This window comes from Pongo pygmaeus, chromosome 22 (assembly GCF_028885625.2).
Source record: "Pongo pygmaeus isolate AG05252 chromosome 22, NHGRI_mPonPyg2-v2.0_pri, whole genome shotgun sequence".
NCBI lineage: Eukaryota > Metazoa > Chordata > Mammalia > Primates > Hominidae > Pongo > Pongo pygmaeus.
Genome location: NC_072395.2, coordinates 43,532,658 through 43,555,748, shown reverse-complemented (window position 1 = coordinate 43,555,748; position 23,091 = coordinate 43,532,658). Strand labels below are relative to the sequence as shown.

At 36.7% G+C, this 23,091-nt stretch overlaps 1 protein-coding gene across 1 annotated transcript; it reads left to right on the top strand.

Moving 5' to 3' along the window:
• The first annotated feature begins 16,443 nt into the window (after positions 1-16,443).
• On the top strand, positions 16,444-17,151 carry LOC129022251 (keratin-associated protein 21-1-like). The gene is made up of 2 exons (XM_063659671.1): positions 16,444-16,849; positions 17,090-17,151. Exons 1-2 carry the CDS (start codon positions 16,444-16,446, stop codon positions 17,149-17,151), a joined length of 468 nt encoding a protein of 155 aa, XP_063515741.1.
• The last annotated feature ends 5,940 nt before the right edge of the window (positions 17,152-23,091 follow it).

Sequence of the window (23,091 nt, the reverse complement as noted above, 5' to 3'; positions counted from 1 at the left end):
TATATAACAATATTTGTTTACTTTAACATGCTAATGTTGCTTGTTTGCACAGTGACAATCATATCATCTTGCTGTTTTAATTTATGTATCTCTGATTATTAATGGGTGTGAACAATTTTATTTCTTTCCATATGTGTTACCCTTAATGTTTTCTCTTCCACATCCTTTGCTCATTTTCTAAGCAGAGGTGTCTGTCTCTTTCTTATTGATTTGTAGACATTTATTGTATATTCCTAATAAAATTCACTTGTTATTTTTGACACTGGAAAAATCTCACAAACTGTCATTTATTTTTGTTAATAGTGTGCATAATTGCACCACATTGCAAACTGTAATTTCTGACTTTTTAGTTATTTAAAAGATGATATATATTATCTTTATTTCATTGATTTTCTACATCTGTCAATTTAAAATTTTTACATTTCACTCTTTGATCATTAATCCACTTGGAGTCCACCTCTATATATGGTGGTCCAGTTTCATTTTTCATTATATTGAGCTAGATTCTCCAGCACCACCTACTAAACAGCTCACCATTTGTAATTGATTGGTGGTGACCATTGTTAGTCTATGATTTTATCACATATACAACAGTTGGTCTCTGGACTTTGTACTATGCTTGATTTATATTTATGTTTCTTAGCATTTTTTAAAGGTTTTGCATGGAAGGTATATGTGTGATACAGAATTAGGTTTATTCTGCTTTGTTTTTTCACTGAAGACAACTAGGTCCAGTGGGTAGAATTTAAAGACAGGAAGACTTAAAAAAAAAGGACACTTTTCAAATGGCTAACACAGTATGAAGATGGAATAAGTTGCCTTGTTAGCATCCCTATCCTGAAGTTATTGAATAATTTGTATCTCCACCCCCTAGAAAATTCTGAGTAATTCTGCACTCTGAACATGGACCTAATTAAATTATCCACATCACTCACTTCTACTTTGAAATTCTGTGACTGTACATGTAAAGGATCATCGAATGTTAGTTGTAGGCAAGCTGGATAAGAATGATATGGCCTATAACGCCAAGAAATAATACTCAATTTTATTATAGAGTTAGGAAGAAGAATGTAAGGTTTCACATGAGTTTTGAGGCTAACCTACTAGACCAAGTTTTAAACGATTTCTGGGAGTCCATGCAGAAAACGGTTTCCAAAGCAGGAGAAAGAAAGACAACAGATTAGTAATACCTTTGCAGAAGAGCTCATTAGAGTGCTAAGATATTACTGCAATAATGTGTGGGATCTATTTCAGTTATTGAAGGGATCCCAGGAAGTACTCACTGTGGAATGCATATATCAGTAGAAAAACATTATCTAATTACAATGGAAGACAGCAGAGAGGAGGAAAGAAAAGAAAAGATCTACAAAACAACCACAAAACAAGAAAATGCTCATATATGTATTCATATATATGTATTCATATATATATGTATTCATATATATGTATTCATATATATATGTATTCATATATATGTATTCATATATATATGTATTCATATATATGTATTCATATATATATGTATTCATATATATGTATTCATATATATATGTATTCATATATATGTATTCATATATATGTATTCATATATATGTATTCATATATATATGTATTCATATATATGTATTCATATATATGTATTCATATATATAGTATTCAAATATATATGTATTCATATATATAGTATTCACATATATATGTATTCATATATATAGTATTCACATATATATGTATTCATATATATAGTATTCACATATATATGTATTCATATATATATATGTATCCATATATATATATATGTATCCATATATATATAAACAAAGACCCAACTAAATGTTGCCTATAAGAAACTCATGTTGCTTTTAAGGACACATATAGATTGAAAGAACAAGGATGGAAAAAGGTATTCCATGCAAATTGAAACAAAAAAAGACCATATACATATATCAAATAAATTAGACTTTGAATTAAAAAAAACCGCAAAACAAGGAAAAGAAAGTCAGTATATAATGGTAAATGGATTAACTCATCAAGAAGACATAACAATTATAAACACATATGTACCCAATGTCAAACACCTAAAAATGTAAAGCAAATATTAATATACTTGAAGAGAGATTTACAATGTAATATTACTATTATTTTATTATTGTATTTTATTATACTATCATTATTATATTATTCTTTCATCAATGAACAGATTATTCAGATAGAAAATGGGTAAGTAACCATTAGATCTGAACTATACTTTAGAGCAAATGGACCTAATAGGCATATATAGGACATTTCATCCAACAGCAGCAGAATACAGTTCTGCTCAAAACACAGAAAACATGCTTCAAAAGAAGTCTTAGCATATGTAAGTTTTCTTTTGTTGTTTTGAAATGTGTTTCAAAACAGGTCTTAATATATTTAGGAAGATTATTATTATATTAAGTATCTTTTCCAACCACAATGGTTTGAATCGACAAGTCAATAATGGAAGGAATTTTGGAAAATGTGCAAATATATGAAAACTAAACAACATCATCATAAACAACAAATGAGTCAAGAATAAAAAGAAAGGAAAACTAAAGATTTCTTGAAACAAACGAAAATAAAAGCACAACATACCAAAACGTTGGGATGCAGCAAAGCAGATCTAAGAGGAGACTTTATAGCAATAAATGCTCACAGTAACAAAGAAGACAAATCTTAAATAAACAAACTAACTTTACGCCTTGAGGGGAAAAAAAGGAATAAAGTAAGCCCAATGTTAATAGAAAGAAAAGAAGTAAGGATGCATAAGAATTAGAGCAGAAGTCAATGAAAAAGAGACTAGGAATCAATAGAAAAAAAATCGATAAAACTGAGTAGGTTTTTTGAGAAGATTACAAAATTAACCAATCTTTAAGTGGATTAACTAAGAAAAGAGGGAGAAGATTCAAGTAAATAAAATCAGAAATGAAAGAGAAAAAATTACAACTGATTCCACAGAAGTATACAAGATCATAATAGACAACTATTATGCTGACAATCATATGTCAGCAAATTGGATAACCTAGAATAAAAGGATAAATTCTTAGATATACACACCATTCAAAAGTAAATTACAAAGGCATAGAAAGTAGGAACACATCAATTATAAGTAAGGACATTGAATGGGTAATAAAATGTCTGCTGTCAAAGGAAAGCACAGAAACTGATGACTTCACTAGTGAATCCTGCCAAACATTTTTAAGAAGAATTAATGCTAATCCTTCTCAAACTCTTCCAAAAAAAATTAAAGAAAAGAGAATACATTCAAATTATTCCACAAGACCAGCACTAACCTGGTACCAAATCTAGAGGAGAACACTGTAATAAAAGGGAATTACAGGACAGTATTCCTGATGAACATAGGTTCTGCAATCCTCAACAAGATGTTAGAAAACTGAAATCAACAGCGTATTAAAAGAATCATTCACCATATAATCAGTGTAATTTATTGTTGCATTGCAAGGATGGCTTAACATACTCAAATCAATAAATGTGATATACCACATTAACAGAGTCAAGGACAAAAATCATATGGTCATCTAAATGGATGTAGAAAAGGCACTCTCCAAAGTCAACATCCATTCTTAATAAAAACCCTCAACAAATTACATAGAGAAGGGAATTACTTCAACACAATAAAGGCCACACATGGTAAGCCATAGTTAACATAATACTCCACAGTGAAAAGTTGAACGCTTTTCCTGTAATATCAGGAACAGGACAAAGATACTCACTGGTTCTCTTCAACATAGTACTGTAAGTCCTAGCCAGAATAATTAGGGAAAAGAAATCAATAAAAGATAACCAAATATGAAAGGAAGAATCTAAATAGTTTCTGTAGATCACACAATCTTATACGTAGAAAACCATAAAGACTCCACCAGAAATCTCTTTAGGCTAATAAATGAATTAAGTAAACTTGCAGGATACAAAATGAACATACAAAAATCAGTATCATTTCCATATGCTAACAATCAACTACTGAAAAACAAATCAAGAAAATAATCCCAATCATAATGGCTACAAAAATAAAATAAAATACTTAGGAATCAATTTAAACAATCAAAAACAATTAAAATTAATTTAAACAACTTAAGCAAAATATCTTTACACTGAAAACTGTAAAATATTGGTATAAATAGCTGTAGAAGACACAAATAAACAGAATGATATTCCATGGTCACGGGTTGGAAGAAATAGTATTGTTAAAATATCCATACCACCCAAAGCAATTTACAGGTTTAATGCTATCCCTATCAAAATTCTGATGACAGTTTTCACAGAAATAGAGAAAACGATCCTAAAATTCATGAAGCCACAAAAGACTCCAAATAGTCCACACAATCTTGAGCAGAAAGAATAAATTCAGAGGCAACACAGTACCAGATTTCAAAATCTACTACTAACCTGTGGTAATAATAACTGCATAGTATTCACATTAAAACAGACATATAGACCACTGGAATGGAACAGACAGCCCAAAATCAAATTAAGCACATTCATGGCCAATTGATTTTTGATAAAGATGCCAAGAATCCCCAATGGAAAAAAGGACAGTTCTTCAAAAAATGGTGCTGAGAAAACACAAAATCTACATGCAGAAGAAAAAAATTACACCCTTATCTTACACCATACACAAAAAGAAACTATTTTATTTTATTATTATTATACTTTAAGTTTTAGGGTACATGTGCACAACGTGCAGGTTTGTTACATATGTATACATGTGCCATGTTGGTGTGCTGCACCCATTAACTCATTATTTAGCATTAGGTATATCTCCTAATGCTATCCCTCCCCCCTCCCCCCACCCCACAACAGTCCCCTGTGTGTGATGTTTCCCTTCCTGTGTCCATGTGTTCTCATTGTTCAATTCCCACCTATGAGTGAGAACATGCGGTGTTTGTTTTTCTGTCCTTGTGATAGTTTGCTGAAAATGATGGTTTCCAGTTTCATCCATGTCCCTACAAAGGACATGAACGCATCATTTTTTATGGCTGCATAGTATTCCATGGTGTATATGTGCCACATTTTCTTTTTTTCTTCTTCTTCTTCTTCTTCTTCTTATTATTATACTTTAGGCTCTATGGTACATGTGCACAACGTGCAGGTAAGTTACATATGTATACATGTGCCATGCTGGTGCGCTGCACCCACCAACTCGTCATCTAGCATTAGGTATATCTCCTAATGCTATCCCTCCCCCCTCCCCCCACCCCACAACAGTCCCCGAAGTGTGATGTTCCCCTTCCTGTGTCCATGTGTTCTCATTGTTCAATTCCCACCTATGAGTGAGAATATGCGGTGTTTGGTTTTTTGTTCTTGTGATAGTTTACTGAGAATGATGATTTCCAATTTCATCCATGTCCCTACAAAGGACGTGAACTCATCATTTTTTATGGCTGCATAGTATTCCATGGTGTATATGTGCCACATTTTCTTAATCCAGTCTATCATTGTTGGACATTTGGGTTGGTTCCAAGTCTTTGCTATTGTGAATAATGCTGCAATAAACATACGTGTGCATGTGTCTTTATAGCAGCATGATTTATAGTCCTTTGGGTATATACCCAGTAATGGGATGGCTGGGTCAAATGGAATTTCTAGTTCTAGATCCCTGAGGAATTGCCACACTGACTTCCACAAGGGTTGAACTAGTTTACAGTCCCACCAACAGTGGAAAAGTGTTCCTATTTCTCCACATCCTCTCCAGCACCTGTTGTTTCCTGACTTTTTAATGATTGCCATTCTAACTGGTGTGAGATGGTATCTCATTGTGGTTTTGATTTGCATTTCTCTGATGGCCAGTGATGGTGAGCATTTTTTCATGTGTTTTTTGGCTGCATAAATGTCTTCTTTTGAGAAGTGTCTGTTCATGTCCTTCGCCCACTTTTTGATGGGATTGTTTGTTTTTTTCTTGTAAATTTGTTTGAGTTCATTGTAGATTCTGGATATTAGCCCTTTGTCAGATGAGTAGGTTGCAAAAATTTTCTCCCATTTTGTAGGTTGCCTGTTCACTCTGATGGTAGTTTCCTTTGCTGTGCAGAAGCTCTTTAGTTTAATTAGATCCCATTTGTCAATTTTGGCTTTTGTTGCCATTGCTTTTGGTGTTTTAGACATGAAGTCCTTGCCCATGCCTATGTCCTGAATGGTAATGCCTAGGTTTTCTTCTAGGGTTTTTATGGTTTTAGGTCTAACATTTAAGTCTTTAATCCATCTTGAATTGATTTTTGTATAAGGTGTAAGGAAGGGATCCAGTTTCAGCTTTCTACATATGGCTAGCCAGTTTTCGCAGCACCATTTATTAAATAGGGAATCCTTTCCCCATTTCTTGTTTTTGTCAGGTTTGTCAAAGATCAGATACTTGTAGATATGTGGCATTATTTCTGACGGCTCTGTTCTGTTCCATTGATCTATATCTCTGTTTTGGTACCAGTACCATGCTGTTTTGGTTACTGTAGCCTTGTAGTATAGTTTGAAGTCAGGTAGTGTGATGCCTCCAGCTTTGTTCTTTTGGCTTAGGATTGACTTGGCGATGCGGGCTCTTTTTTGGTTCCATATGAACTTTAAAGTAGTTTTTTCCAATTCTGTGAAGAAGGTCATTGGTAACTTGATGGGGATGGCATTGAATCTGTAAATTACCTTGGGAAGGATGGCCATTTTCATGATATTGATTCTTCCTACCCATGAGCATGGAATGTTCTTCCATTTGTTTGTATCCTCTTTTATTTCCTTGAGCAGTGGTTTGTAGTTCTCCTTGAAGAGGTCCTTCACATCCCTTGTAAGTTGGATTCCTAGGTATTTGATTCTCTTTGAAGCAATTGTGAATGGGAGTTCACTCATGATTTGGCTCTCTGTTTGTCTGTTATTGATGTATAAGAATGCTTGTGATTTTTGTACATTGATTTTTTATCCTGAGACTTTGCTGAAGTTGCTTATCAGCTCAAGGAGATTTTGGGCTGAGACAATGGGATTTTCTAGATATACTATCACGTCATCTGCAAACAGGGACAATTTGACTTCCTCTTTTCCTACTTGAATACCCTTGATTTCCTTCTCCTGCCTAATTGCCCTGGCCAGAACTTCCAACACTATGTTGAATAGAAGTGGTGACAGAGGGCATCCCTGTCTTGTGCCAGTTTTCAAAGGGAATGCTTCCAGTTTTTGCCCATTCAGTATGATATTGGCTGTGGGTTTGTCATAAATAGCTCTTATTATTTTGAGATACGTCCCATCAATACCTAATTTATTGAGAGTTTTTAGCATGAAGGGTTGTTGAATTTTGTCAAAGGCCTTTTCTGCATCTATTGAGATAATCATGTGGTTTTTGTCTTTGGTTCTGTTTATATGCTGGATTACATTTATTGATTTGCGTATATTGAACCAGCCTTGCATCCCAGGGATGAAGCCCACTTGATCGTGGTGGATAAGCTTTTTGATGTGCTGCTGGATTCGGTTTGCCAGTATTTTATTGAGGATTTTTGCATCAATGTTCATCAAGGATATTGGTCTAAAATTCTCTTTTTTTGTTGTGTCTCTGCCAGGCTTTGGTATCAGGATGATGCTGGCCTCATAAAATGAGTTAGGGAGGATTCCCTCTTTTTCTATTGATTGGAATATTTTCAGAAGGAATGGTACCAGCTCCTCCTTGTACCTCTGGTAGAATTCGGCTGTGAACCCATCTGGTCCTGGACTTTTTTTGGTTAGTAAGCTATTGATTATTGCCACAATTTCAGCTCCTGTTATTGGCCTATTCAGAGATTCAACTTCTTCCTGGTTTAGTCTTGGGAGGGTGTATGTGTTGAGGAATTTATCCATTTCTTCTAGATTTTCTAGTTTATTTGCGTAGAGGTGTTTGTAGTATTCTCTGATTGTAGTTTGCATTTCTGTGGGATCGGTGGTGATATCCCCTTTATCATTTTTTATTGCATCTATTTGATTCTTCTCTCTTTTTTTCTTTATTAATCTTGCTAGCGGTCTATCAATTTTGTTGATCCTTTCAAAAAACCAGCTCCTGGATTCATTGATTTTTTGAAGGGTTTTTTGTGTCTCTATTTCCTTCAGTTCTGCTCTGATTTTAGTTATTTCTTGCCTTCTGCTAGCTTTTGAATGTGTTTGCTCTTGCTTTTCTAGTTCTTTCAATTGTGATGTTAGGGTGTCAATTTTGGATCTTTCCTGCTTTCTCTTGTGGGCATTTAGTGCTATAAATTTCCCTCTACACACTGCTTTGAATGCATCCCAGAGATTCTGGTATGTTGTGTCTTGGTTCTCATTGGTTTCAAAGAACATCTTTATTTCTGCCTTCATTTCGTTATGTACCCAGTAGTCATTCAGGAGCAGGTTGTTCAGTTTCCATGTAGATGAGCGGTTTTGAGTGAGATTCTTAATCCTGAGTTCTAGCTTGATTGCACTGTGATCTGAGAGATAGTTTGTTATAATTTCTGTTCTTTTACATTTATTGAGGAGAGCTTTACTTCCAAGTATATGGTCAATTTTGGAATAGGTGTGGTGTGGTGCTGAAAAAAATGTATATTCTGTTGATTTGGGGTGGAGAGTTCTGTAGATGTCTATTAGGTCCGCTTGGTGCAGAGCTGAGTTCAATTCCTGGGTATCCTTGTTGACTTTCTGTCTCGTTGATCTGTCTAATGTTGACAGTGGGGTGTTAAAGTCTCCCATTATTACTGTGTGGGAGTCTAAGTCTCTTTGTAGGTCACTCAGGACTTGCTTTATGAATCTGGGTGCTCCTGTATTGGGTGCATATATATTTAGGATAGTTAGCTCTTCTTGTTGAATTAATCCCTTTACCATTATGTAATGGCCTTCTTTGTCTCTTTTGATCTTTGTTGGTTTAAAGTCTGTTTTATCAGAGACTAGGATTGCAACCCCTGCCTTTTTTTGTTTTCCATTTGCTTGGTAGATCTTCCTCCATCCTTTTATTTTGAGCCTATGTGTGTCTCTGCACATGAGATGGGTTTCCTGAATACAGCACACTGATGGGTCTTGAGTCTTTATCCAATTTGCCAGTCTGTGTCTTTTAATTGGAGCATTTAGTCCATTTACATTTAAAGTTAATATTGTTATGTGTGAATTTGATCCTGTCATTATGATGTTAGCTGGTTATTTTGCTCGTTAGTTGATGCAGTCTCTTCCTAGTCTCGATGGTCTTTACATTTCGGTATGATTTTGCAGTGGCTGGTACCGGTTGTGCCTTTCCATGTTTAGCGCTTCCTTCAGGAGCTCTTTTAGGGCAGGCCTGGTGGTGACAAAATCTCTCAGCATTTGCTTGTCTGTAAAGTATTTTATTTCTCCTTCACTTATGAAGCTTAGTTTGGCAGGATATGAAATTCTGGGTTGAAAATTCTTTTCTTTAAGAATGTTGAATATTGGCCCCCACTCTCTTCTGGCTTGTAGGGTTTCTGCCGAGAGGTCCGCTGTTAGTCTGATGGGCTTCCCTTTGATGGTAACCCAACCTTTCTCTCTGGCTGCCCTTAACATTTTTTCCTTCATTTCAACTTTGGTGAATCTGACAATTATGTGTCTTGGAGTTGCTCTTCTCGAGTAGTATCTTTGTGGCGTTCTCTGTATTTCCTGAATCTGAATGTTGGCCTGCCTTGCTAGATTGGGGAAGTTCTCCTGCATAATATCCTGCAGAGTGTTTTCCAACTTGGTTCCATTCTCCCCGTCACTTTCAGGTACACCAATCAGACGTAGATTTGGTCTTTTCACATAGTCCCACATTTCTTGGAGGCTTTGCTCGTTTCTTTTTATTCTTTTTTCTCTAAACTTCCCTTCTCGCTTCATTTCATTCATTTCATCTTCCAGGGCTGATACCCTTTCTTCCATTTGATCGCATCGGCTCCTGAGGCTTCTGCATTCTTCACGTAGTTCTCGAGCCTTGGTTTTCAGCTCCATCAGCTCCTTTAAGCACTTCTCTGTATTGGTTATTCTAGTTATACATTCTTCTAAATTTTTTTCAAAGTTTTCAACTTCTTTGCCTTTGGTTTGAATATCCTCCCATAGCTCGGAGTAATTTGATTGTCTGAAGCCTTCTTCTCTCAGCTCGTCGAAGTCATTCTCCGTCCAGCTTTGTTCCATTGCTGGTGAGGAACTGCGTTCCTTTGGAGGAGGAGAGGTACTCTGCTTTTTATAGTTTCCAGTTTTTCTGCTCTGTTTTTTCCCCATCTTTGTGGTTTTATCTACTTTTGGTCTTTGATGATGGTGATGTACAGATGGGTTTTTGGTTGTGTGTGTCCTTTCTGTTAGTTTTCCTTCTAACAGACAGGACCCTCAGCTGCAGGTCTGTTGGAGTACCTGGCCGGCCATGTGAGGTGTCAGTCTGCCCCTGCGGGGGGGTGCCTCCCAGTTAGGCTGCTCGGGGGTCAGGGGTCAGGGACCCACTTGAGGAGGCAGTCAGCCCGTTCTCAGATCTCCAGCTGCGTGCTGGGAGAACCACTGCTCTCCTCAAAGCTGTCAGACAGGGCCATTTAAGTCTGCAGAGGTTACTGCTGTCTTTTTGTTTGTCTGTGCCCTGCCCCCAGAGGTGGAGCCTACAGAAGCAGGCAGGCCTCCTTGAGCTGTGGTGGGCTCCACCCAGTTCAAGCTTCCAGGCTGCTTTGTTTACCTAAGCGAGCCTGGGCAATGGCGGGCGCCCCTCCCCCAGCCTCGCTGCCGACTTGCTGTTTGATCTCAGACTGCTGTGCTAGCAATCAGCGAGACTCCGTGGGCGTAGGACCCTCTGAGCCAGGTGTGGGCTATATTCTCCTGGGGCACCGTTTCCTAAGCCCGTCGGAAAAGCACAGTATTCGGGTGGGAGTGGCCCGATTTTCCAGGTGCCGTTTGTCACCCCTGGAAAGGGAACTCCCTGACCCCTTGCGCTTCCCGAGTGAGGCAATGCCTCGCCCCTGCTTCGGCTGGCGCAGGGTGCACTCACCCACTGACCTGCGCCCACTGTCTGGCACTCCCTAGTGAGATGAACACGGTACCTCAGATGGAAATGCAGAAATCACCCGTCTTCTGCGTCGCTCGCGCTGGGAGCTGTAGACCGGAGCTGTTCCTATTCGGCCATCTTGGCTCCTCCCTATGTGCCACATTTTCTTAATCCAGTCTATCGTTGTTGGACATTTAAGTTGGTTCCAAGTCTTTGCTATTGTGACTTAAAAGTAAGATCTGAAGTTATAAATCTACTAGAAGAAAACAGGGGAGAAGCTCTGTGATAGAGTCTATGCAATAATTTTTAGAATATGACCCCAGAAGTACAAGCAAGAAAAGTGAAATCACACAATGAAAATCACGACAAACTGCAAAGCTTTTGTACAGCAGGCAAAATAAGCAACAGAATGAAAATACGCCTTTCAAATGGAAGAATATTTTTGTAACCCATATATCTGATAAGGGTTTAATACCCCAAATATATAAGAAATTCAAATAACTCAATTCAGTAATACCCCTTTATAACTGAAAATATATAAGAAATTCAAATAACTCCATTCGGTAATACCTCTTTATAACTGAAAATATATAAGAAATTCAAATAACTCAATTCAGTAGTACCCCTTTATAATTGAGAGATATGTTCCAGACTTCGAGTGGATGCCTGAAACTCTGGTTAGTCCTAAGCTCTATATACAACAATTTTTTTTCCCTATACATACATACATACATACCTATAATAAGGTTTAATTTATATTTTTTTATGTACTGAAAGAGATAAACATCAATAACTAATAACTAAATGGAATAATAATAACAATATGACAGGATTATTATATACTTGGAGGCTGCTATTAAGTAAATAAAGGTTACTTGAACACAAGCACTGCATTATCACTACAGTCCATCTGGTAACTGACATAGCTACTGAGTGACTGATGGGTGGGTAGCATCTACAGCATGGACATTCTGGATAAAGGGATGATGAATGTTTTGAGTGGGACAGAATGAGACAGCACTTGAAACCTACGAAGTTTTTGTTTCAGGAATTTATCTCATATTTTCAGACCACTGTTGACTGCGGGTACCTGAAATAATGGGAAGCAAAACGGAAGATAAAAGGGAATGAGAATCATAATCTGATGGAGCAGAATAGACATCTCTCAATTGAACTCACACAAATGAACAAAGTATATGGAAAAAAATGCCTAACATCACTAATAATCAGGGAAATGTACATTACAACCACAGTGAGCTATCGCCTCATACCTTTTAGAATGGCTATTATTGAAAACATGAATTAAGTGTTGGCTAGGATTCTAAGAAAAGTCCACCCTTCCACCATTGGTGGGAATGTAAACTAGTACAACCATAATCGAAAACAGTATGGTTCTATAGAAGATTAAATATAAAACATCCTTAGAATGTAGTAATCACACTGCTGAGTTTCTATCAAAAAGAATAGAAAAATCAGTTTGTTGAAGACATATCAGCACCTCATGTTCCTTGCAGCATTATTCACAATGTGCAAGATACTGAACCAACTATCAACCTGAGTGTCCATCAGTGGATGAATGGGTAAAGAAAATATGAAATTTATGCACAATGGAATATTCTTTAGCCTAAAAATAGAGCACCATCATCTGCAACAACATGGATGAACTTGAAAGACACTACGTTAAGTGAAATAAGCCAGGTAAAAAGATACAATTATCACAAGATCTCACTTCTATGTGGAATCTAAGAAAATCAAACTCATAGAAACGGAAGGTACAATGGTGTTTGCCACAGGGTAGGGAGTGGGGAAAATGGTGAGATGTTGGTCAAATGGTATGAACCTTCAATTGTAAGATAAATAAGTTCTGGAGACATAACATAGAGCACGTTGACTGTAGTTAACAAGTATTGTATAATTAAAATTTGCTAAAATAACAGATTTTAAGTGTTCTCACCACAAAAAGCTGATAAATATGTGAGGTAATGCATATGTTATACAGCTTGATTTAGTCATCCCATGATGTATACATACATCAGAACCTCATGTTGTACACCACATATAATTTTTTGTCAATTAAAGTGTAAGTTTAAAAATGGAAAGAGGGCAAAAAGAGGCAATATCTATTGGCTGTCAGTGTGATTCTCATATAATTTTTAGAACATGACCTCATGATTCATGAGGGGCTCTTTCATAACGACTCATCTCTACTGAAATCTGCAACTGTAACATAGTCATACTTCCAAACAGAGACTGACTTTTCTTTTTTGTGGCAATCCTATGACTATCTGGGAATGCAGAAACTTACTTTCTTCCTATTTAATACATAGGCATATTCCTGAGGTAGGTATTGGTCAAGTTAATGAATTTTCATGGTTGCTGAGCTGCAAAATATTCTATGAAGCCAAGCTCTGTGATATACTGCTTCATTCTCTATTTGTACAAAAACATTATTGCATGAAATGCTTCGGGCAAGGTGGACTGAGGTCAATTACATGATAATTTTCTGAGGGCATTTGATCACTATTAAAATTTTATCATGGAAACATTAATTTACACACACACACAGAGTCATACTGTCATCACTTGGTATTTATGAAGCATTGGTTCCAGAAGCCCTCTAGATACCTAAATGTACAAATGCTCAAATTTCTTATATAATATGGCATAGTATTTTCATATAAACTATGAACTTCCTCCCATATACTTTAATCATCTCTAGCTTACTTATCATACAGAATATAATGTAAATGGTATATGAATATTTGAATTGTTTTTTATTTGTATCATTTTTAATTGTTGATTTTTATTTTTGTTGTTTTTTTCCCAAATAATTTTATCTGTGCTTGAGTGAATTCATGGTTGCAGAATCCCCAGATACAGATGGCCAAATAAATATATGTATTTATATACTATATATATATATCGTATGTACTTATAAACCATAGAAACATGAAAAGAAATCTCAAATTTTTATTATAAAAATAATCAACATAAGTACGTATAAAAATTTGAAAATCTGTTAGTATTTGGGAATGCTTGTATTTGGACAAAGAAATGGGAAAAATGAAGAAAACGTATTGTCTCCACTATATATTAGAATCTGTGCTATAACCTTTATACTTCTTGTATATTTTCTGTAGTCCTCTTGATAAATTTTTTAAATACATGTATTATTTTTATTCCCGTGTGATAGTTGCAGAAGCTGAGGTTTATACAGATTGAGGACATTTTCCATGGGCAAATAATGAGTAAATGGCTCAGCCATAAATTAATCATTCTGTTTGCAGGGAAATCTGTTTCTATTACAGAGACCCTGGAACGTGGAAGTGAAATTGTACCAGCTATCAATTTATAGCCCCTCAGCATCAAATTCATCCTTCAACATATGCTCTGTGCTAGTAGATGGGATTCTTTAAGCATTTCTTTTTTAGAAAAAGAGAACTCAAGAGCTTTTGCACAGCAAAAGAAACTATCATCAGAGTGAACAGGCAACCTACAGAATGGGAGAAAATTTTGTCCATCTGACAAAGGTCTGATATCCAGAATCTACAAGGCGCTCAAACAAATTTACAAGAAAAAAAAACCCATCAAAAAGTGGGCAAAGGATATGAACAGACACTTCTCAAAAGAAGACATTTATGTGGCCAACAAACACATGAAAAAAAGCTCATCATCACTGGTCATTAGAGAAACGCAAATCAAAACCACAGTGAGTTACCATCTCATGTCAGTTAGAATGGCAATCGTTAAAAACTCAGGAAACAACAGATGCGGGAGAGGATGCGGAGAAATAGGAAAGCTTTTACACTGTTGGTGGGACTGTAAATTAGTTCAACCATTGTGGAAGAGAGTGTGGCAATTCCTGAGGGATCTAGAACTGGAAATACTATTTGATCCAGCAATCCCATTACGGGGTGTATACCCAAAGGATTATAAATCATTCTACTATAAAGACACAGGCACACACATGTTTATTGCAGCACTATTTACAATAGCGAAGACTTGGAACCAACGCAAATGCCCATCAATGATAGACTGGATAAAGAAAATGTGGCACATATATATACACCATGGAATACCGTGCAGCCATAAAAAAGAATGAGTTCATGTCCTTTGCAGGGACATGGATGAAGCTGGAAACCATCATTCCCAGCAAACTAACACAGGACAGAAAACCAAACACCGCATGTTCTCACTCATAAGTGGGAATTGAACAATGAGAACACATGAACACAGGGAAGGGAACATTACACACTGGGGCCTTTCAGGGGGTCGGGCCAAGGGGAGGGATAGCGTTAGGAGAAATACCTAATGCATGCGGGCCTTAAAACCTAGATGATGCATTGATGGGTCTAGCAAACCACCATGGCACATGTATACCTATGTAACAAACCTGCATGTTCTGCACATGTATCCCAGAACTTAAAGTATAATAAAAAAGAAAAAGAGAACAAAAATAATATATAAAATCTGTTCTCCATACTTTTGAAATATGCACTGCATCATTGTCTATCACTAAAGCTGATTCCTCCTGTCTAGCTGAAATTTTATCCCTTTGATCAACATCTCTCCATCCTCAGTCCATTCCACTGTCTAGAGGTATGAATTATTGATTACATTTTAGTGGGAAGCACTGGTAACAGACAAACCTGAGAGTCATCTGATTAAATCCATAAATGACCTATATTTAAGAACTGGACATAACAATTGGTCTGCAACAACCAAGCAGTTTTGAACCAAGAAATTACCCCCAGTCCAAATTAAATTTCTTGGAAAAGTCTATTCTTTAAATAATAAATTATACTTCTGTTTACATAACTGACCTGTCAGAAGTTTAACATATTTTTCCCTCAAAGAAGGAAGAGAAGCTCACAATTTGTCTAAAAAAAGAGGGAGAAGAACAAGCTTTTCTTCAGAGAGAAGAAAAGGGTTTTAAGGAGTGGAGGTAGGAGGTGGAAATACCCCATTCCTTGTTCAGAATCTATGAAAAATAATTTTAAGTGATTATTATGAAAGAGCCCAAAGTATTAGGAAAAGACAAGATACAATGAAAATTGATGATGATGATATTAAGAGTAGTAAATAGAACTTCTTATTTAATAGATGAGTCTCAAAACCTTAAATAGCAAGAGTGATAAACATACATTTGTAGGTGAAACATATTTTAGTCATGTGTTATGTCATGGCCATGAAACGGAATTATGGAAAATTAAATTATGGTTGCATAAGCTTATGTGTTTAAAACTTGTATCTTTATTTTCTTTTCGGGCTTGAAAAAATTCCTAGGGATGTTGTAAGTAAATTGTGAATTTCTAAGAAAGCAGATGTATACAGAATGAGCTCGTTTTAGGCAAACGACTGTAAAATGAGTGAACAGAGCCCATGTGAGGATGATCCATGCATCTCCGGAGGTATATAAAGGTCCTGTAAGAGTAGAGGATACTCACACGTCAGTAATATCCTCCTACACCTCCACTGAAGTCTCACCTCCTGACACCATGTGTTGCAACTACTATGGAAACTCCTGTGGGGGCTGTGGATATGGCTCTGCCTGGGGTTCCGTCTGTGGATATGATTGTGGCTCTGGATATGGTTGTGGATATGGCTCTGGCTCTGGCTCTGGCTGTGGATATGGCTCTGGCTGTGGCTATGGTTGTGGATATGGCTCTGGCTGTGGATGTGGCTGTGGATATGGCTCTGGCTGTGGCTATGGTTGTGGATATGGCTCTGGCTGTGGATGTGGCTGTGGATATGGCTCTGGCTGTGGCTATAATTGTGGATATGGCTCTGGCTGTGGATATGGTTGTGGATATGGCTGTGGCTGTGGCTGTGGCTGTGGATATGGCTCTGGCTGTGGCTATGGTTGTGGATATGGCTGTGGCTGTGGCTGTGGCTGTGGATATGGCTCTGGCTGTGGCTATGGTTATGGATATGGCTCTGGCTGTGGATGTGGCTGTGGATATGGCTCTGGCTGTGGCTATGATTGTGGCTATGGCTCTGGCTGTGGATATGGCTCTGGCTGTCAATACGACTCTGGATATGGAACTGGGTATGGCTATGGCTGTGGATGTGGCTCTGCCTCTGGCTATGGCTGTGGATATGGCTCTGGATATGGATTTGGCTCTCCCTATGGCTGTAGATACAGCTCTGGCTGCTGTGGCTGCCAACCATTTTGCTACAGAAGATGCTATTCCTCTTGCTGCTAATCATCACCACAGATCACCCTTGCCTTAATGATGACCTCTCCAAGATCAAGTCCAGTTGAAATCTCCCCTACCCATTATCTTCACATCTAAGTAAAGATTGACTATGGTCCACTAACTATCTGAATGAACATGCAGTGGATGGAGACTGAGTAGTTCCATCACATCACTGAAGACAGAAGATTTTACTCTGATTAATTTTCCGTTGTAAATTTTTACATCATCTTCTCTGTCTTTGTATTGTGGCTTTCTGAAAAAGCACAGGAGGGCTACGTAATTGGTGCATACTACAAGGGAATAAAAATGGAAGTTTCTTAATAAAAAGCCTTATTCAGTAGGAAAACTGGTCTCCTATGTCAGAATCAGCATTAATTTCAGGATTTGTGGCTTCCTCACAAGATGGATGATGGCAACTTAAAATAAGACAATATTTTATTGGTTGAATCCAAATACTGGCTCTTTTACATATTTTCTAAATTCCTTGTATGTTAATTATTTACATTCATATCTAAACACAAACACAAACATCACACTAAAATATTATAATATGCATGACCAAAGGACTAAAATAAAGAGATTAGTGAGAAAAGGAATCTACTTATGAGGTTAATGCACTAGTCCTGAAATGACTGGCTGTCCTGGGCTTAAGTCACGGGAATTAAGAGGCAACATTATTAATTTAATGTTAATAGCTTTCAAAATACATAAAACAAGAAATATTGCACCAAGCAGATAAGACTACTACAAATTCTCAAGGAAGTCAGAAAACATCAGGACCCTTTTATCTTCCCACTCCCCACTCCTGCTGTGTGACTTTCATACTCATGGTTTCAAAGTGGTTGCTGTGTATGACCAATATCCTGCACGACTAAGGATAAATGATGAACATCAGGTCTTTTAAAACATTTTTCCTTCGCTGGGGGGAAGGTGAACACTTCCTGGAAGACTTTTGACTGCCTTGTTTGGACACGTGTGTTCTGCAGCCACTCTTATCTGAAGATCGGTGTAATGAAAAAAAAAAAGGAGTTGTGGACTGGGGTTGTGCTAGTCAGCCAAGAATGTGTGCCCAAATTTTATAGGTCTTGGGGATCAAGAGGAAAGGACAAAAGGCTGAGCAAGCAAAATCTTAGGTAAATTAATATATGTCCTTACATCAACTTTAGTTAGGGCAGGTGCACAACTGATGTCTTCACTAATTTTTTTCTTGAAACGTAGAGATTTAATATACTCCCCTATTCATATAATGTCATTGTTTGACCATGCATGGATCTTTATGTGTTTTAATATTTTGCTAACATAATAATTTATTTATTCTCTTCTATTTCTTTTTGGTTTCCACCTTCATCTCTCATTTATAGCCATATTGCAACTTATCTCATATGCAACCATCCTTATTCATGTTTTCAAAGTCCCAAGAAAGTCAGTCATTTTATTAAATATTTTAAATCTATGTAAGTGGTGTTATTTTATATCCTCTGAAGACCTTTTCTCTCTCAGTGCTATTTGTGTTGAAAGTCCCATTTATGCTATTATGTGTAGATTTAAACTATAATTTCTAATTGTTGGTTGGTACTCCATGTGGTTAATACACAAGATTTTGTCCATTCAGTATCTCAGTGATGCACACTTAATCACACCCAGCCTCTTCAGGACAGCATTGGTGCAAGGAACATGTCCTCCATGAGCTTCTATGAGAATCAATCCAAAATGTAAATTGCTGAGACAAATGATGTGTTTATATTTTATTTTAGTAAGTATCATCAGGTTAGTCTCCAGGATGTCTGCATCAGTCCAAACTGCCAAATTGCAGCTTACATGTCCTCAAACATGTGCCAATATTGTTTCATATCACCTTTTAATGTTTTTTTGAGAAGTAAAAATTTATCTTGCTGTTTTAATTGCATATCTCTGATTACTAACGGGTTTGAACATTTTCATTTCTTCCCGTATGTGTTAACCTTTGTGGTTTCTTTTCCGTATCCTGTGCCCATTTTTCCATTGAGATTTCTGTGTTTTTCTTATTGATTTGTAGGACTTCATTGTATATTCTTGATAAATTTCCTTGTCATTTTTAGACACTGCAAATATCGCCAAAACTGTCATTTATTTTTGCTCATATCGTGCATAATTGAACATTTTAAATCTATGATTTGTTATTTTTTGAGAAGATCTACCTCATTTTTATGCCAAAGATATGCTACATTTTCTTTTATTATTTTTAAAGTTTTACACTTCACACTCAGATCATTAGTCCAGCTGGAGCCTACCTTTATATGCGGTGCTCCAGTTTCCCTTTTCACTGAATTAAGCCAGCTTCTCTAAGGCCACCTACTAAACCCTTTGTCATTGGTTGGTGGTGCCATCTTTATTCTCTGTCATTGCATGTAAATGAGTTTATCTCTGTACTCTGTTTCTTCCTTGTTTTACGTTTAGGTTGTTTGGCATTTTTCGAAGACTTCTTGTGTGTGTGAGACAGAAAATTAGGTTTATTCTGCTTTGTGTTTCCACTGAAGACCAGAAGATTCAATGGGTAGAATTTAAAGACAAATAAATTTTACAAGATAAATTGTTTTTTTCTGCAAAATTGCATGTTTATGGAAAAAAAATGCAAGGATTAGCCAGGCATGGTGGTGCACACCTGTAGTCCCAGCTATTCAGGAGGCTGAGGTGGGTGGATCACTTGAGCTTGGGAGGTTGAGGTTGCAGTGAGCCATGATTGCACCACTGCATGCCAGCCTGGGTGACAGAGTGAGATCCTGTCTCAGAAAAAAAAAAAAAAAAAAGAAAGCAAAAAAACAAAGAAACTTTTTTTAAAGGCTAGAATAGTGTGAAATTGGAATAGGCAGTCTTGTAAACATTTCTATCCTGAAGTTGTTGTAGAATTTACATCTTCAGTTACTAGAAAAGTCTGAGTAAATATGTGCATTCAAAACTTGGGCTTAATTAATTCATTCACACCATTCATTTCTACTTTGTAATTTAGTGATTCTGTAATAAAAATAATTGAAGGTTGGGTCAGGGCAACATGAATAAGAATAATGTGACACAGAGAGTCAGAAAAAATTATGCTTGATTCTATTGTAGAGTTAGGAAGGAGTGTATCACGTTCAAAGTGAGCTTTGAAGCATCTACCTACTGTTAGAGTCAGTATTTCTGGATTTCTGGGATCTGTATAGAAGATGCGACTCAAAGCAGGGAAAAGAGGAACAAGATTAGTAAAGCCATTGCAGCGGAACTCATAAATGTGTTCAGGGATTAATGCTATAATGAATATGGTCTGTTTCAGTTCTTGAAGGGATATAGCAACCTACTCACAGTGGGATGCAGAGAGATTATGAGATATAATATGGTAGTAGTTCAGTTGCCCTGGGAAACAGTCATCTCATTCTGGTAACTCTTCAAGGACAGTTGAGGTGATGATCATTTGCCAGGATTATTATGTCCTCAATGGCATATTTCTTTGCTACTTATTCCTTTTGTTACTTTGGTTAGTAACACAATTGCTCCCCAAAACTCAGTTTTCTTACATATAACATGGGATAAAATATCTTCTCAAAGTTTTTGGGAGGTTCACATTTCATAATATTTCCAAAGGCAATTTGCATAATGTGAATTTTTGTAAGAACTCTTCATTATAATGAATTTCTTTGCTCTATGGGAGGCTGCAAAGGGAAAGCAGTAATCAGAGTTTTAAGAGACTAATTAATACACTTATGCACAGGGCTCTCTAAGACATAGTCCCTGTAATTAGTGATAGATGTTCTATAATTAACATTTATATTTTCTTAAATCTCCAGATGTAACATCTAAAATTCTGAATATAAGCAAAATAGTCATACTCTCCAACATGATCTCTTTTGCTATGATACTAATCTTTTCAGTGATATCAAAATTTACAAGAAAAAAACAAACAACCCCATCAAAAAGTGGGCGAAGGATATGAACAGACACTTCTCAAAAGGAGACATTTATGCAGCCAAAAGACACATGAAAAAATGCTCATCATCACTGGCCATCAGAGAAATGCAAATCAAAACCACAATGAGATACCATCTCACACCAGTTAGAATGGCAATCATTAAAAAGTCAGAAAACAACAGGTGCTGGAGAGGATGTGGAGAAATAGGAACACTTTTACACTGTTGGTGGGACTGTAAACTAGTTCAACCCTTGTGGAAGTCAGTGTGGCGATTCCTCAGGGATCTAGAACTAGAAATACCATTTGACCCAGCCCTCCCATTACTGGGTAGATACCCAAAGGACTATAAATCATGCTGCTATAAAGACACATGCACACATATGTTTATTGTGGCACTATTCACAATAGCAAAGACTTGGAACCAACCCAAATGTCCAACAATGATAGACTGGATTAAGAAAATGTGGCACATATACACCATGGAATACTATGCAGCCATAAAAAATGATGAGTTCATGTCCTTTGTAGGGACATGGATGAAATTGGAAATCATCATTCTCAGTAAACTCTCGCAAGGACAAAAAACCAAACACCGCATGTTCTCACACATAGATGGGAATTGAACAATGAGAACACATGGACACAGTAAGGGGAACATCACACTCTGGGGACTGTTGTGGGGTGGGGGGAGGGAGGAGGGATAGCATTAGGAGAGATACCTAATGCTAAATGGTGAGTTAATGGGTGCAGCACACCAGCATGGCACATGTATACATATGTAACTAACCTGCACATTGTGCACATGTACCCTAAAACTTAAAGTATAATAAAAAAAAATTTGAAATAAGGATCTCAATTGTTTTCCATTTAAAATCATAGAATGTTTTCCAACCAAATGTTTTCAAGTAGCAGATATACACTTTCCATAATTGTGGAATTGAATATATGCTATGATTACAAGTCCAGTGAATTGATGCAGTGGTCTCAGCAATAATTTATTGTATAAAATGCTTTCATCACATTGCAGTTAGTTTAACGTTAAGACAATTTTCTCAGGATTTGTATTTGTTTTCTTCATTAATGTTCAATTAATAGGAATTGAACAAATGATTGGGGTACATGTTATCACACACATTTTTAGGTGATGCTCAATTAGTTGAAGAACATTTCTTATGTTTGTTCAGTTTATAAATGGTGGAGCCAGGATTCTGACACAGGTCTCTCTAATTTCAAAAGATTTTCCACTTTATAAACATTTGCAGGCTGGGAGTGGTGGCTCACGCCTGTTATCCCAACACTTTGGGAGGCAAAGGCGGGTGGATCACCTGACATCAGGAGTTTGAGACCAGCCTGATCAACATGGTGAAACCCTGTCTCTACTGAAAATACAAAAATTAGCCAGGCATGGTGGCGGGTGCCTGTAATTCCAGCTGCTTGGGAGGCTGAGGTGGAAGATTGCTTGAACCTGGGAGGTGGAGATTGCAGTGAGCCGAGATGGCGCCATTGCACTCCAGCCTGGGCAACAAAAGAGAAACTCCATTCCTACCCCCGCCAAAAAAAATTGTAAATTAGTCTGAGAGTGAGAAATGTAATGTAGTTTTTAAAGATGCAAAGCCTAGTGGCTATCAGAAACTTGATTACAGACAAGCTATAGAAAGTTGCCTGGGATCCATAGTGAGAAGCTGGGATAGCACTTCAGTCACTATATTTCATAGGGGAAGTAACGTAACCATACTTATTGGGACTAAAAAGAACCTAAAAATTTTTATAGTAATGAAAAATGCTATGAAAAATCATAACATATTTAAGTTTAGTTTTGAATTTAAATTTTCTAGAAAGACATTAAATCCTGAAAGTAGAACAACCAATTTAGGAAAACTAATTTTTGCAATCTTGGCATGAGGCAAGGGAAATGAATTTTCATTGGGAAATAATTGTCACTAAAATGAAAGAAGGGCTCCAAAATAGAAAACAAAACAAAACAAAACAGTATTCCTTAAATATTTGCAATATTCTAATTGTGG

Excerpts from the sequence above, each read along its gene's own strand:
- LOC129022251 (XM_063659671.1), top strand. The coding sequence starts at position 16,444 with ATGTGTTGCAACTACTATGGAAACTCCTGTGGGGGCTGTGGATATGGC. Across the intron at positions 16,850-17,089 it reads TGGCTGTGGCTGTGGATATG|GCTCTGGCTGCTGTGGCTGC; the intron begins GCTCTGGCTGTG and ends GCTGTAGATACA.